Genomic DNA, 16,044 nt, shown 5'->3' with positions numbered 1-16,044 from the left:
CAGAAATGAGTTTACTTTAAGATCGAATGGAGATTTGTGCTTGAGTCTCCTGCTTCTCAAACGTGTCTCCTGAGACAAAAACTCTAACACTCTCACATTTGTCTCCTTTAAAGTTTTTGACGAGACCTCATCATCATCACACACCGTGCTCAGATTTGTCTCCTATCATCTATCACACTAACACACAATTCTGATCCCAAACACTCATCATATGTATTTTTAAGGTGATTAATGCGATCTACACTACTATCTACAACAGGAGAGTAACAGTTATACTAAACATGTGACATGTATTATTAAACAGTCAGCATGTTGAAAGCAACACACTGGCAGGAATTTCATTCAGAACATAGTCAGTGACGTCTACTTGATAATATAATATGTACATTAAGATTTTGCAGCATTCTGCTTTAACCATGTAGAGCTATTTTGCACTATACAACATATGTGTGACACATATTTGCTAAAATAAAACTGTCTGGTAAGCAGGAATACTCAAATAATCATATGTATGAAAATTGCAGTACTTTAAAGCCTTTATTGATATGTGACAATATAAGCCATCATATTTGGTTATCATGAGGATTTGTCTCAAGGCACCTGATCCATATAACAAGTCATGTGTTTTTTTCTCACACATGGATCTATTATTTGACCTCGCCCCGATGGCTTATCTGATGCTCTCGTTTTCATATATCCAGTACAGGTCATCTCACAATACTTCCAAAGCTATAATACATCTCAGTTATTATATTTATTTTAAATTAATTATGTTGTTCTTTATTGTTATTTTTAATAGCTTACATACAGTATGTTCAATTAAAATTTTTTTATTTGAGTTTAAAAATTTAAAAACTCTCCTCTTTCCTATTACTTTTTTCGCTTCTGTTTCAGTTTTTATAACCATTTCTTACTATGTGTAAATAAGTTGTTGTTTTTTAGCATGTGTGTTTGGCAGTGTTATTTTTTAGGATTACTGATAAACTACTGTCATTTGATTTGTATTATTTGTATTTGTTATTTATTTTAATTTTAGTTACATTATGTCTGAATTTATTATGTCTGTATAGGTCTTTTATTAAGTTTTTAGTTTTATTTAATTTGAGTTATTTTAATACTTCAACAAACTAAATGGAAATGAAATAATATATATATTGAATTTATAAATGTGTATGTACATATACAGTATATATGTATATGTGTGTGTGACTGTACATACACATATGTCGTTGTTTTTTTTTGGTGTTTGGCTTAGTGTTATGTTAGAATCATTATTATACTCATACCTTTTGTTCTTTTAATATTTTGAATTGTTTTTAGCTTTATTTTTTTGTTTTTCATTTATATGTTAAGTTTTGAAATTTTGTTCTATGCATTTGTCATTTTTATTTAATCTCTTTATTTTTCAAATGTGTATAGGTAGTATTTATAAAGTTTTAGCTTTAAGTTTTGGATCAGTTTTTAGTTGTTTTAATACTACAATCGATTGCTTCTGTTGTCCTCATTTGTAAGTCGCTTTGGATAAAAGCGTCTAATAAATGACTAAATAAAAAATTAATAAAAAATAAAAATTTTGCATGTGCACATTGCAACACGGGCACACTCTGACTCCATGTCGCAGGTGGAGGTGTGAAGATTTCTGGAAGCTTTTTGTGAGACTTTTGTGGCAGAGATCCAAACTAAATATTTTCTAACATTCACACACACACACACACACACACGTTCACAGCACTTCACGGGGTGCTGATGGGCCAAAGGGCTGCCCTACTCACTGTATGTGTCACTGGGGAGTAAAGAGAAGAGCATGTGTGCTTACAGTGTGTCTGACTTTGTTCATCCTACACACTTTTCTCTGCTGCTTTGATGGGGAGATGTTTGAGTGTGTGTGTGTGTGTGTGTGTGTGTGTGTGTAAGGGGGTGGTCAGGAACATTATGTCTGTTTCGTGTAAAGATCTGAGACGCAGAGAGGAGGGCATGTGTGCCGGTAGGGCAAACTCATTCAACATGGACTCTATTATCAGCTCAGCATAACGCTGCAGTTAATGAATCCTGGCCAGGACGCGTCCTGGGAAAATGGCACGTATGGTCACCCTAGTTAATGCCTGTGCGAATGTTTGTGTGTCTACAACAAACAAATTTCAGTTAACTACAGTCAAACCCAAACGTCTGGACGGATTTAAATAGGCCGTCATCATAACAACAATAAAAATGAAAAATTCTACAAAAGTAGAGGCAAAAATTTAACATTAAACATTATACCAGGTATTGATGATATTTTGATTATTGTTTTCTCTGGACCTGAATGGGAAGTTAAATGCCTTAAACTTTTGCTTTACCTTGGATTTTGTTCTCCTGCTGAAATGTGTGCTTTCTTAATGTCTTCAGTTAATCCTAATGAGGCTGATTTGGGTGGAGGTTTGTGTGTGTGTGTGTGTGTGTGAACAGAGATCTCTGAACTCTGTGTATATCTGTAGGATTAAAGCATCGCTATCATTCACAGACGTTAATGGAAACCAGCAGGTAAAACAAACAGATTTTCATTGATTATAAATGTACTTAAAATGTATATATCTATCATAAATTTTATTATTGGGTCTAGTCAATAAACTAATCAAAGCGTAGACAAAATTCTAATACATTATTTCATTTGATTTTCTAATACATTATTTTATTGCATGCTGAAAATATAGTATTTAGATATAAATGTCACTAAATAAGTGAATGTGCAGTCTTATTTTTGTAATGATTCTTAATGCATGTTACATACATTCCTGACTGTGCAAACTGTTAAATCCCCATTTCACTTTACAAAGATATCTAGAATAACAGAATAAATTCTCCCCAGAGTTTAATGTTTCTGTCCCTGGTTTCTCTTTATCAATTTCTTTCAATTTTCAGTTCAAAAGAAAGAAAGAAAGAAAGTGCAATGATATAAAACGATACAATTTCCATGTATATGTAGCAACTGTATCTGATGATGTAATCTGATCTTTATAAATGTAAACACTGTCAGTTATTGGAGCTGATTTATTTATTTATTCTTTTTCTATCTGTCTGAAAAGCAGTAACATTTCTCTGATTTCTCATTCTTAGGTAAAAACTCCTTTCTACCCAAATGGTATGTCGTGTAAGCAAACCCTCAAGCCACTGTCACTGTAAAGGGTTTATGTAATATAGATGAATCCTGAGAATTTAATCACTAATATAAACAAGTTTAATAACACATGTGCCAAATTTAGCATAGTCCTCTTTTAGTTTAGATAGTCCCTGTCTGGTCATAGTATTAATCACCACGCCACCCCCTCTGTGGTAAATGTTGTAAGGAGACAGACATATCTCCAGATGGCTGGTTTGAGGAAGCGGAGGGATTAGAGCTCTGTTGCCCCGTTACCCCACATGAAAAGGGCTGGGAGGGGTGTCATCTGCAGAACGTGCGGCACACGTGCAGATCAGCTTCTCTGTAGCACGTGTGTACACACACACACACACACACACATGCTCGAACCTTCAGACTCGGTTCAATCCAGGTGCCATGGCTTAATATGCTTTGCCTAATATTTCAGTTGTGGTGGGATGTGCTTAGAATAACAGCCACACACACACAAGCAGAGGGAATGTACACTAGCTTTCTTTTAACTAAGTAACCACTAGAGAGAACCCAACGATTTTAAGGAAGATAACCCTGTTTACACTGTTTTAGAAGGGATGTGTTATTGGTTGAGAGAAGGAAATTAGATTAAAAAACACATTGGTTTCACATATGTGACCATGGACCACAAAACCAGTCATAAGGGTCAATTTTACGAAATTGAGATTTATACATCATCTGAAAGCTGAATAAATAAGCTTTCCATTGATGTATGGTTTGTTAGGATAGGACAATATTTGGCCGGGATACAACTATTTGAAAATCTGGAATCTGAGGGTGAAAATAAAATCAAAATATTGAGAAAATCGCCTTTAAAGTTGTCCACATGAAGTTCTTAGCAATGCATATTACTAATAAAAAATTAAGTTTTAATAGTATGAAATTTACTAAATATCTTCATGGAACATGATCTTTACTTAATATCCTAATGATTTTTGGCATAAAAGACAAATCAATAATTTTGACCCATATAATGTATTTTTGGCTGTTGCTCCAAATATACCCCAGCGACTTAAGACTGGTTTTGTGCTCCAGGGTCACATATCAGTCTCTGGTTGCTGCGGACTAGCGGAAGATTGGATGTGGTTGTCAGCAACTTCTATGTTCGCAGCTTTAAGGATGTAAGCAATTACACTGCACAAATTTGTCATTCCTAATTTCAAATCGGAACATTTCTATTTATGCTGCAAGAAGTTTTTGCACTTCATATCTTCCCATTTTCTTCCTCTGCGGTGTGGGGATGTTATGAGCTGTCTGTAAAACTAACAGCGCTGTTGACGTTCCTCTGCCCGCTATTGTTTAGCTGGTTTTCTTTCAGGCCACATTAAACCCTTTATATAGACAGTAAAAAGGTCCATTTGAATTTGACTTCAGAGATGAGAGAGTCCTCCCTGCCCCCTGGCCTCAGCTTGTCCAGAGAAAGAGAAGGTGTCTGATCAAGCCCTGGAGGGTTCAGCCCTTTTATGGGCTTGAAGTCTCTTAAAGTGGATCTTATTGGGAATGGCTTTGGCCGAGACCAACTCTCTTCTCTAGGATCCAGCTAGTTGGCAGGTCCCCGTTTCAGCTCTTTTGTTTGAAGGTGAATTTCAGCATTTCGGTGCTGGTCTGTCCTGGATTTCTTATTGAGTGGGCTTCAGTGTAAACAGCTGTGGACCAGATTGGGGCGGGTTGTGGGCTGAGTGGGTTCTGGGCAGCCCTTGGGGCTACAACAATCTTCTGGGTAGTCTGCTGCCAGGAAATAGTAGGCTGTGACTTATGTGGTCAGCACTTTGTCACCAGCTGAATTTCGGGTGGGTGAGAGTGTTTTTGTGTGTAATGAGTGTTTTTGAGTATGTCTGCTGAGGGACAGGCAAGAATCCTTCATTACTACTTCATATCCATATTATGAAAGAGAAATGTTTACAAGAGAAGTTTCTCTGATTTTAAGACTGATCAACATGTAAGAACCCAGAAAACATGTGAGAGCTCTTAAGAATGAATAATGCACTGGAGAGGGTAAGTATTGTGGGAAAGAGTGTAAATTGGGAGGTAAAGAGACGTCAGTCAGCTCCCAGTAAACGGTCTTAGTCATTGAGTCACCGTCACAGGACGTCCTTCCTTCACAGGATGAGAGCGAGGAAGAGACATCAACATGTTCACTTTCCTCTTCAAACAAGACTTCTGGGGCTTTGGGCCAAAACAGTCTTGTGTTGAAAGACTATTTTGGTCACTTTTTTCTTTCATGAGGGCCTGTGTTTTCAAAGTTTCATCATATGAATTAAAATGGTATTAAAATATAGTACAAAAATGATTCATTTTGGATTTCTATATTTATAATTATGAATTGAAATGAAATGATATAATATAATTTAAAAAAAAAAAAAGAAAAGAAAATGCACACCGATTAGAACTGATTTTTGTACAAGTATTATTTAGAAAGTACATTTTAATAGAAGTTATTTTTTTTTTTATACAAGTATATTTTAATAGAAAAAGGCAAAAAATTAAATTTGAATCTCAGAGATTTAGGGTGATTAGTGCACACATTTTTTTAATTATTATTTGTTATTTTCTCTTCAGTAATGTGTGTGTGTGTGTGTGTGTGTGTGTGTGTGTGTGTGTGTGTGTGTAGCAGTGGAGTAATTGTTAGATCATGTACTCTGGAGGCGGAGTCAGTGACACTAAGGTGGGAGGAGATAGTGGGCAGGGCCAAAGTGCCTTCAACAAGTCAGACAAATATGCTAAGGCATTCAGTCAATCTCAGGCACTTGCAGGAGAAGTCACTTACCATCTGGACTAGCAGTGGGACAAGACGGGAGAACTGTGAGCTGCACCTGTCCCATACACACACACACACTCAGGGGAGAGATCACACACAGCCTCTATGTGTGGCTGGGACCAGAGCGTCCTGGTAAGTAACATTTCTCTAAACTGTGTTTCTGTGTGTTCTGCGTTTATTTCTGGTAAAGCCGAGAATGCATTTTACAATGGAACTAATTTTTAAAATATTATTTCATAAATTAAATATTTAGTGCTTATTTAGTGGTCATTAATTATATGTGGTGTCATTGTTTTTTGTGAGGTAGAAAAACAGTTTTATTGGAGCTTCCTAGTTCTTTTTTTTTTCATTTAAAATTATTGACTGTGATCATTTAGGCATTTCCATTTATTTTAGTTCATTTAAAACAATTCTTAGAAAATAATTTCTGTATTTAATTCTTAGGAAAAAATATTTCTGTATTTAATAATAGTTTATAGCTGGAATAAATTGAAACTATACATATTTTTTAAGGATTTCACTTAAAAGTATTTTTTCCCCTATCCAACATAAAATATAGTTTTATATTATGCATGTATATTTAGTATGCATACATCTGATTTCCATGTTTGTTAATGTGTTTTTTTTAGTTTCAATATGAGCTGTCCTACGCACACGATTCTTTCTAACAAAAACAAAAAAAACATAACTATTTTCTGATCTTCTTTAAAAAAAAACAAAAAAATGTTAATATAATAGACAATTTATATTCATCACAAATCAACTTTTTCACGAATCAATTACAGCTTTGTAACTTTCACATTACTGTTTGTTTTGGAACATCAAATTCTATTAATTCTGTAAACTTTAATAAGATTAACTAGAACCATTTGTAATTATAAGAACAAATAGTTTTAAATTAAGTTTTTAGTTTAATTGAAAATTTTGTTGTAAATTAAATTGAATTAATACACTTTTAAATTAATACACATTCTCAGAGAAGTTTAGTTTTAGTCCTGAACAGGTAACTACATATTTTACCTTTTGAATTTTGGTTGAAGATTGGTTGTATCACTTTGCGTCAAAGTTTTTCCTCTTTTGTTTCTATTTTTCACACATTCTCTGGGATGGATTGATGGTTGGATTCCAATTTTAGCTACATTCAGATGTAGACGGGACTTCCTTCCTCTGTTTTTGTGACTATTTTTTCACTCAGAGAAGAAAACAGGGAGAGGGTAAGACGCACGTTGATAGACAGAAATGAAGAGTAGGACATGAGAAGAGAGATTGTGATCAGTTCCGACTTTATGAACAGGTCGGGACGGCTGTTGTCTTTTATTTACTTTAAGAGCACTTCAGCTTCTATGTGTAGAAAGAAACGTCTTTCTAGATTTGTGTAATGTTGTGTAAACAATTAAGCTCTAATTTAGTCAAAACTATTTTAATTCTAATTAATTCTATTTTTTTGGTATTAATGAATATTTGCGCATCACAAAGAAACTAGATCATTTACGTAGTTTAACCTTTACGCACTATTTAGATCATGTTTAGTTCTCTTGTTCTTACAGACTATCTGATAAGATTTAACTCTAATGCTTTTTCTTTTCTCAGGCTGCTTCTCATCACAGCTCGGCCATGTTGACTACTGAGGGAGCACCCTGCGCCGTGGACAATGAGGAGCTCAAGATGGATGTAGAGGATGTAGACATGACAAAATGGACGGAGGAAGAGTTTGAAGAGAAATGCACGTACATCGTAAAAGACCACACCTGGGAGGGTCCTCTAGAGAACACAGAACTCACCCGGGCCGAGGCGTCCTTACCCAGAAACCTGGCCTTCAAACACCCACCAGACTCTAAAGAGGTATGGCATGATGCTCACACACCATCACACATGCAATGGCATTACGCATGATGAACTCATGGCCTCGAGGCTTCCTTTTCGAGATTCATCGGGTTACAACTGCAGTCCTGCATGCCATCTGCTAATAATTGCTGTCTGCTTGTATGAATGTACTGACAGTAAATCTACAAACCCGCTTCAGAGTGTCACATTATCAAACTGCAAGAAGCGGGTTTAAGCAGAACTTCGGATGGTTGTGATTCTTGTTTAAACTGCATCTCCATAAAGCTGCACCTACTGATCATATAACTGGTCTTAATCTTCTTTATCAGCACTGTCAGGCCAGTTTTTAAACTTGTTTTGTTGACCTGTCTGTGTCTGTATGCTTAATAATTTCTAGCTTGTATTGTTACTCGGCTAGCACAAACATCCATACATCAGAGCACCACATGACAAGCTCCTCATGCACCCGAGTGCCATCTATCAAACCTGTTTTATCTGCAGCAGACTGCCATGTTTGTGTCCACAAACACACTACTTTCCACCTTTCTAGCGCTAATGATGGCAGAAGCTTTGAATAGGATTAAGGCTCTCTTATTTTGAAAGTGTTTATAGATCAATAGGAACAGGGCTATAGATTTTTTCATCAGTCAGCTCTGTCTGTCTTATCTCTTCTTGTGAGGGGAAAAAAAGCGCGCCTCTTTTATGAGCACGTACTTATGAGGTGATAAAGAGTTAACCCGCTTTCTTCAAGAAACACCTGAGGTTCAAACAGGAAGAGAGTGAGTGAAGTCATGTGTTTCACAGACGAAGATTATGATGATGAGAGAGTATTGATGGGGAGAGCATTTAATAAGCTGAAAAGTGCTTTTTGTAGAAGTTTGGGTGAGGAGATCTTCAGGTAGAAGAATATGTAGATCCAAACAAAATATTACATATTTTGGCTCTGATTTGAACATTCCCATCTCTGTTTAATACATTTACTTATTTAAATCCATTTTGCAGAATCAATTTCAACTAGAAAATTATGTCTGGTCCAAAATATATGAATATTTCTATCAAATAAATCACCTGTATGATTCGGTATTGTGAAGAGAGGTTAAGCTTTGGTGATCTCCTCAGAAGAAGTGTCTGTGTGGTTAATAAGAGGTGAAGCGGGACAAACGAATAGTCTCTCTCAGCCTTAGGACACAACCTTGATGACCTTTAGCTTCCTGTGGCCGTCAGGAGAGGTGACGGGTGAAGAGAGGCATGGCTCCATGTCTTTCAAGTGCGCACATCTGGCTGACTGTCAATTAATTACCCCTCTCACACACACACACACTCTGTCTTGCTAACACTGTCAAGCTAATTTAATGATGCTTGCAAATAATTTTTCAGAAAATGATCAAATTGTGATCAAAACCTCTTTCTTAACCACCTGTTTACCTACTTTTTTAACCAGGTTATTGGTGTAGTCAGCAGAGAATACATCCCCAAAGGCACACGGTTTGGCCCCCTTGTGGGAGAAAGTTACACTGCAGAAAATGTCCCCAAAGATGCGAACAGGAAGTACTTCTGGCGGGTGAGTTGTTTTGTTTCAGAATCTTTTAATAAAGTTGGAGCGGACAAGAAAAAAAATATCGGGTCACTTCCTGTTCCACTGACTGACTTCCTGTCTGACATCATGGGCTAGATGGTTATGTAGAAGCAGTGAGTTTATATTCTCAAAGCGACCAGAAACTGCTGAGTAAAGATCTGCTGTTTTGGGAACTGCATTGCTGCACTGGCGCTGAAAGACTGAGAGAGCACTGATACGTTCCATAAAGTGTAATCTTTATTTGACTGTGCAGCTCTCTGAGCGTGTGGGACAGGAAGTGCTGAATGACTCTGCAGTTCTGGTGCTGTGAATATATCTTTCTTAAGAATATGTCAGCTTTACAGATCATCTGTGTCACTGCAGTTATTCAAAGTGTTTGACCAGTGAAAAAAAGAAATCACATTAACTGCCACTACAATTAAAACGAAACATTTCTCTCACGCCTTTGTGACTCGCAGCTGTCGTCTACAGCTGTCGTCACGGAGAAAGTGCAAAGTCAACCCGCTCTGGTTTTGTGTTGACTTGTTTTCTGTCACTTCCATATTGTTGCCAAATCGAAGATCCCCAAGTGGAACAACTCTGGTCTTTACCTACTAGTCACAGCACTGATATCATTCTTTCCTGTGTTACTGTCAGTCCTTTACCATATGGTGCAGGGCAGGTGATTACATAGTCATTGATTAGAGTTTCAAGCATAGAGAAAAAGTGCTAAAGGAAGTGTAGTGTCGACATTTCAGAGGGAAACCTTGTTTGTGACGTCTTGAAAGTGTTCCTGGAACTTGCATGCTTAGTTTAAACAACATACTGAGACAGGCGTCCCCCTACCATACTTCAGACGAGACCTAAGAATGCATCAGAGAGCTGGATGGAGATACTCTGAGACTGTGAATATTAGTGTGGGGGTGTGTGCTGACTCACTGTGAGACTTTATAAGAGCGAACCCCACTCGTCTGTCTCAAAAACATGAGAACCACACTGGAGGACTATAGAATAGAACATTGTTATATAGACAAATATAGTAATTGTAATTTTAAAGAAAAATCTGGTCTTAGTTTTCTTCATTATATTTTGTAGATATACTCAAATGGAGAGTTCCATCATTTTGTGGACGGACTGGATGAGGAGAAGAGTAACTGGATGCGTTATGTGAATCCAGCTCATTCCCAGCAGGAACAGAACCTTGCTGCCTGCCAAAACGGCATGAACATCTATTTCTACACCGTGAAGGCCATTCCTGCAGACCAAGAGCTACTGGTGTGGTACTGCCCTGAGTTTGCCCGCCGTCTCAACTACCCTGCCTCTGGAGAGATTATGATGCAAAAACTCAGTAAGTTCACAAAAAATACATATATTTGATGCCTCACTATTTGCCATAGACCTGGACAGATACTTGTTATCTCAGTTTAAGTCAAGAAAAACATGCCTTTTCCACTATAGATATAGACCCTGTCAGCATTGTGCAAACACACCAGCTTCTTACCTTTCATCTCTGTTAAGATCGGAATTCTTTGAACTACTCTGTTTCTCTGCTTTCTTCCTCTACAGTGTTTTTGCTCAGACTAATTACAAAGAATAGGAGTGTAATGTTGCAGCCATTGGTGGTTGAGAATGTTCTTTAAACATGAAGGTTTGTTTTGCCCAACATACAAAACCAGCAATAAAAGTCTCTAAGCTAAAAGGACGAGACAGAGGGAAAGATTGATACAGAGGAGAGGGGGAGATTATAGGTAGGTGAACAGGCCAGTCAGTGTGACTCCTCTCCCCAGAGTCATGCGCATACCCTGGGGCCACTGGATGTAGCCGACCCCTTGAGCTCAACACACACACACATAGACAAGTCTGTAATTACACCTACTCACTCATGTCTGCTGCCTCTCTACCTGTAGCCTTAAGAAGGAATAATAGCCCATGCATCTCAAAGCAGAACCTGAAGAAAGCTGGTGTATGACTCAATATAATAGAATGGGCTGATCTGACTGACACAGCCTCCCACATGAATCTGATTTAGACACTGACTTTCTATTTCACTAGTCCTGTCTGGTGTAAAATGACAGCAACACCAACATGGATCTTGAGTGCTTGCATTCCTTTGTCATCCTGCCTCAGGAGGTGTGGGAGGAACTTCTTCATTTGTTTGCCACTTTAAGAGTAAGGAGAGGCTAGTAAGAGTGTGCACGAGAGAGAAAAAAACCTCCATTGACTAGTTGAACTTCCTGGCGGCAGGGCTGTGCTGACAGATTGATATCTCTGTGATCGCCGGCTGTTTGTTTTTGGCAAGCTCTCTGGGGAGGAACAGAACTCTTACTATCTGTGGAAGAGAGGTGGGAGGGGAGAACTGATAACCTCTCGGTTTGTTTACACGTAGCTGCCGGGACAGAAGGATAGGGGAGTAGAGAGTACGGATCATCTTTTAAGGAATACTTATCATGCACACACTCATATTCACACTTGAATTCTACACAATTAAAGTTCAGTGAACAGGAAGCAGGAAGTTATTTAATTGTTTACATCCTTTTTAAGGAGATTAACAGTGAAGTATTTAAGATATATGGGAAAGCAATTTTCTAATTAGCTGCCCACCTTTCATCAAATGTGAGTGGGTGAAAGGGTCAGGGTGGTTTATAATGGGTCTGTTTAGCCTAAATTTGAGAAATATATTACTCCATGTATGTTTTATTCATATTTCACTCCTCATCTGATTTTTAATGTGAATTTTGTGAAACCTTTTAAGTTTGAGACTGCAGAAATTTGGGAACTCATTTAAGATTAATCACTAAATAAAAATCCATCCATGGTCTCTGTGGACTCTATAAAAGGGAGAGATCTAGGCTTGTAGATCCCTATTAGCAGGACGCCATCAGTCCCCCCACACCCACTCAGTGAACCCCATTAGATAGTATCAGTGCATCCATCCCACCCTGACCGGGGCGGCTGTCAGGCCTCACATCCTGTCTGTAGACCCTAACACAGGATAATTTGTCAAACTGTCACACTAAGTGAACCACTGGGGTGCTTTGTTGAAATTTGGTTTAAGAAGAGCTGTATCCTCTGGGACAGTAGAACTGCTGTGTCCCTCAAAATAACAGTAACTGGAATTGGTCAGGAATTGTGATTGTGACAAGTAATGTCTCACAAACAGACCTGTATCCGTGAATGTGAATGAGTGAGAAAATGATTAACATATTGTTTTTTTGTGTGTAAACAGAGCAGAGCCTGATTGAAGCCACACAGCAAGTGACTGAAGTCAAGCACCCGGTGAAAAGAGAGCACAGCGTTTCAGAGATTTTAAAAGATGTACTGCAAGAACCCAGCAGACCACATCCCACCCGTCCTCGCTGCCCCAATAGCCCAGGCCGACCTCTTTATCCGAGTGCTGTCTATCCACTCCGCCCTTCCCTAAATGAAGACTTTCTAAAGACAACCACAGTATTTGGCCTCCCGAACCGCTCACACAGGCCGTGTACAGTGACACCCAGCCCTTCAGCACACAGCAGTCCGGAGAGCAGTCCAGAAAGCAGTCCCACACCAGCATCCCTTGAGCCAAGAGACACCCTTCTCTCCTTCTCTCCAGCACTCTACAGTCGTGGCCTAAACCACTACCCAGGCTACTCACCAACAGGCTCCATGCCATTCTACCCTAACCCGCACTACTCACGCTACCTCATGCCTCACTACCCTGTTAGTAGTTTGAGTGGGCCACCTACTTTGGGCGGTATATTTCCACACATGTACCCCTTTTATAGCAGCTTGGTACCTCCTCATGTTCCCTTCCCACATGGCATGCTTCCGTCCGAGGGTAGTCGACAATTTCTGCTTCCACCTGACTCTCCGGTTCCCAGGGACATCCTGCTCCCAGCGGCCACCAGTGCCTTTTCTGCAGCCACTTCTCTGAAAGACAAACCAGTCTATGGTCATGGGCACCCTTACGCTCCCGCTGGTGGGTCTCCAACAGCTGGCTCTGCAGCCTCTACAGGACGTGTTCCTACCAGGCCTACCTCAGCAATCCTGAGTACCAGCCGCTCGGAGGACAAGGCGATCAATCTCAGCAAGATGAAACAAGGTTCCACAGGCTACAAAAGTCTAGATTACCCACTTAAGAAGCAGAATGGGAAGATCAAATATGAGTGCAATGTCTGCACCAAGACTTTTGGTCAACTTTCTAATCTCAAGGTAAGCAAGAGAACTCTGTCTCCCTTTTAATGAAAAGCATATGTGTGCTACACATATACTCCTGGTAGTACCTAGCTTACCTGTCTTTATTTTCAGGTGCACCTGCGAGTCCATAGTGGTGAACGACCCTTTAAGTGTCAGACCTGCAATAAAGGTTTCACTCAGCTGGCCCACCTGCAGAAACACTATTTGGTCCACACAGGAGAGAAACCCCATGAGTGCCAGGTAAATGATAACAACAATTTCAGTTATAACCAGTCATTTCCTTCTCTGAGTACATTTGTAAGGTCTCTGCTCATATAAGAATGAGATCCTAAAACTCTGCTTTCACCTCACAGGTGTGTCACAAGCGTTTCAGCAGCACTAGCAACTTGAAGACCCATTTGCGACTGCACTCTGGTGAAAAGCCTTACCAGTGCAAGATCTGCCCAGCCAAGTTTACACAGTTTGTCCACCTCAAGCTGCACAAACGGCTGCACACACGAGAACGTCCACACCAATGCCCGCATTGCCACCACAACTACATCCACCTCAGCAGCCTGCGGCTCCACCTCAAAGGCTACTGCCTAGCAGGCTCTCCTTCTCCCAGCTGCAGCCTGGATGAACTCAACCACATCAACGAGGAAATTGAACGCTTTGACATCAGCGATAATGCGGACAGACTGGAAGAAATGGAGGGGTTCGACGTGGAGAGCATGGTAGAGAAACAGATCTTTGGCCTGCTCTGGCAGGAGATGGATTTTACGGCGTCTTATCACAAAGGTAGCACTGGAGGAGACCTGCACACCCCACCACCTGCATTATCTACATATCGTCTGAACGAGCATGGCAGTGAGGCCTCTGTCATCAAGGTTCATTGCAGCAGCCCTATCCAGCTCCTACCTATCAAGGTTAAAAAGGAGACAGAGGAGGCCATGGAAACCTAGCCAACTAGAGGCTTGCTGACCGTTTGCCTGACTAGCTCTCTAGGCCAGGTTATGGACAGCCACAAATATACATAATTCTTCTCAAAGAATCAGGTTATGGCCTTTATGTTCAGGGACTTCAGTACTCAGGGCTAACAGACATTGATCCGGTTCATCAGTGGTCCAGTATGTCCTACACAAATTAAAAAGACAATCATATTCTTTTATTATTGTTATTAATATTATTTGCTCTTCTTTGTGTTTATTTTTGTTTGTTATGTAATCTATTTAATTTATTGTTGAACGCATCATCCTTCACAACCAATACATGGAAATAATGTTTACAATGACTGGTTTATTCATTGTAATTTACTGTTTTATAGATTTTCTTTTACTATATTCTTTTGTGGATAGTAACTGTAAATAGTGTCCCAGTTGACTGTGATTTCATGTGTGACTGCAAAGAGCTCACCACATTCAGGTTTATTTTTAATGTGGGCTGAAGTCAGAGGTAGACCTTTTTGTTGAAGGTATTTTTTTTCTACTATAGGAGAGGTCAGAGATTACATATCTATGTGTACGTGTTTTACATAACATTTATTCTCTTAATGTTGAGTTCTACACAATATAATGAATACAAAAAGGGCATATTGTATATTACCAACAACTGTTACCTCAAATGTCGGAGTGAGTGTGTGTATGGTGTGTGCTTGAATTGAGAGACGTCAAAGGCATATGTGATGTTTGTTTCGCTACTTGAAGAGGAAATCAAATGTCCCAATGTGCAGGTCTACATGTGGTCCAAAGAATGGCAGTCTGTCTAGCTGTCACACACAGGCTGTGCGACTGACACTGACTCTGCATTTTCTTACTTATGTGTGGCACATTACTGAAACCAAAATGATAAAGAAATGAGAATGTGGAAATGATAACCAAAGTGAACTCTTTCGTTTATTTTCAGAGATGTGTGCAAATGCAGCGTGAGCTGCTGCAACTGTCTGCTCTGCAGGTCTGTGATGTTGTTTATGGACAATCCACATCACTTTGGCCTTCGTATGCACTGGTTCTTTTTTTCTTTTGTCTTATGTTTGTACTTTTTCTTTGTTTTTAATATGATTTTGTCCAGCGGTATTAGTAGGACAGTTTATCAGCAACATGTGCTGTGAGGTAGTACACTTTCTGTCCTAAAGTATGACCAAAGTCTACACCTCATCTTCAGCTTTAAATAAAAAAAAAAAAATGTCTTTGTTTACATTCTGGTTTATGTAGCTATTTAAGTACAGCTTTGACAAAATGTAAATTATAATATAAATCTTCACTGATCTAATGCATTTTTGTCACGTGTGATTTTTCATTATACATGTAAAACAGCGCTAAAGGCACATTCTCCTCTAAACCACTATATGGCACAAAAACTCACCGCAGTACTTTCTAAAACATCTGAGATTCATAATTCATGTGACAATTTGGTGGATTCTTGATGCGATTGCAGGAAGCAGCATAGAGATCGTTCTGTGCTAATTTGATTTTAAATGTTATAAATTTATGTAGCAAATTGACACAATTACATAATATATTTTGAGGCAAAGGTCAAAGGTTAAAGGTAATTTAACCAACAGTTTTAATAACTGAAGAATATGTAAAAGTATGGTATTTGGGGTAA

The 16,044-nt window shown here is 38.9% G+C and overlaps 1 protein-coding gene across 1 annotated transcript; it reads left to right on the top strand.

The window, feature by feature from the left end:
- Positions 1 to 5,894: 5,894 nt before the first annotated feature.
- prdm1a (PR domain containing 1a, with ZNF domain) lies at positions 5,895 to 15,702 on the top strand. Its single transcript, XM_016527802.1, has 7 exons — positions 5,895 to 6,038; positions 7,497 to 7,748; positions 9,172 to 9,291; positions 10,381 to 10,633; positions 12,512 to 13,476; positions 13,573 to 13,701; positions 13,815 to 15,702. Exons 1-7 carry the CDS (start codon positions 6,012 to 6,014, stop codon positions 14,400 to 14,402), a joined length of 2,334 nt encoding a protein of 777 aa, XP_016383288.1. The 5' UTR covers positions 5,895 to 6,011; the 3' UTR covers positions 14,403 to 15,702.
- The last annotated feature ends 342 nt before the right edge of the window (positions 15,703 to 16,044 follow it).

This window comes from Sinocyclocheilus rhinocerous, unplaced genomic scaffold (genome assembly GCF_001515625.1).
Source record: "Sinocyclocheilus rhinocerous isolate Xijiao unplaced genomic scaffold, SAMN03320098_v1.1 scaffold1683, whole genome shotgun sequence".
In the NCBI taxonomy this organism is placed as follows: Eukaryota; Metazoa; Chordata; class Actinopteri; order Cypriniformes; family Cyprinidae; genus Sinocyclocheilus; species Sinocyclocheilus rhinocerous.
This window is presented reverse-complemented; position numbering and strand designations above follow the sequence as displayed.

Bases quoted from the DNA above. Each gene is read 5' to 3' on its own strand.
- prdm1a (XM_016527802.1), top strand. From the start codon at position 6,012: ATGTGTGGCTGGGACCAGAGCGTCCTG. The intron at 10,634-12,511 runs GTAAGTTCACAA...GTGTGTAAACAG, and splicing joins GATTATGATGCAAAAACTCA to AGCAGAGCCTGATTGAAGCC. The intron at 13,477-13,572 runs GTAAGCAAGAGA...CTTTATTTTCAG, and splicing joins GTCAACTTTCTAATCTCAAG to GTGCACCTGCGAGTCCATAG.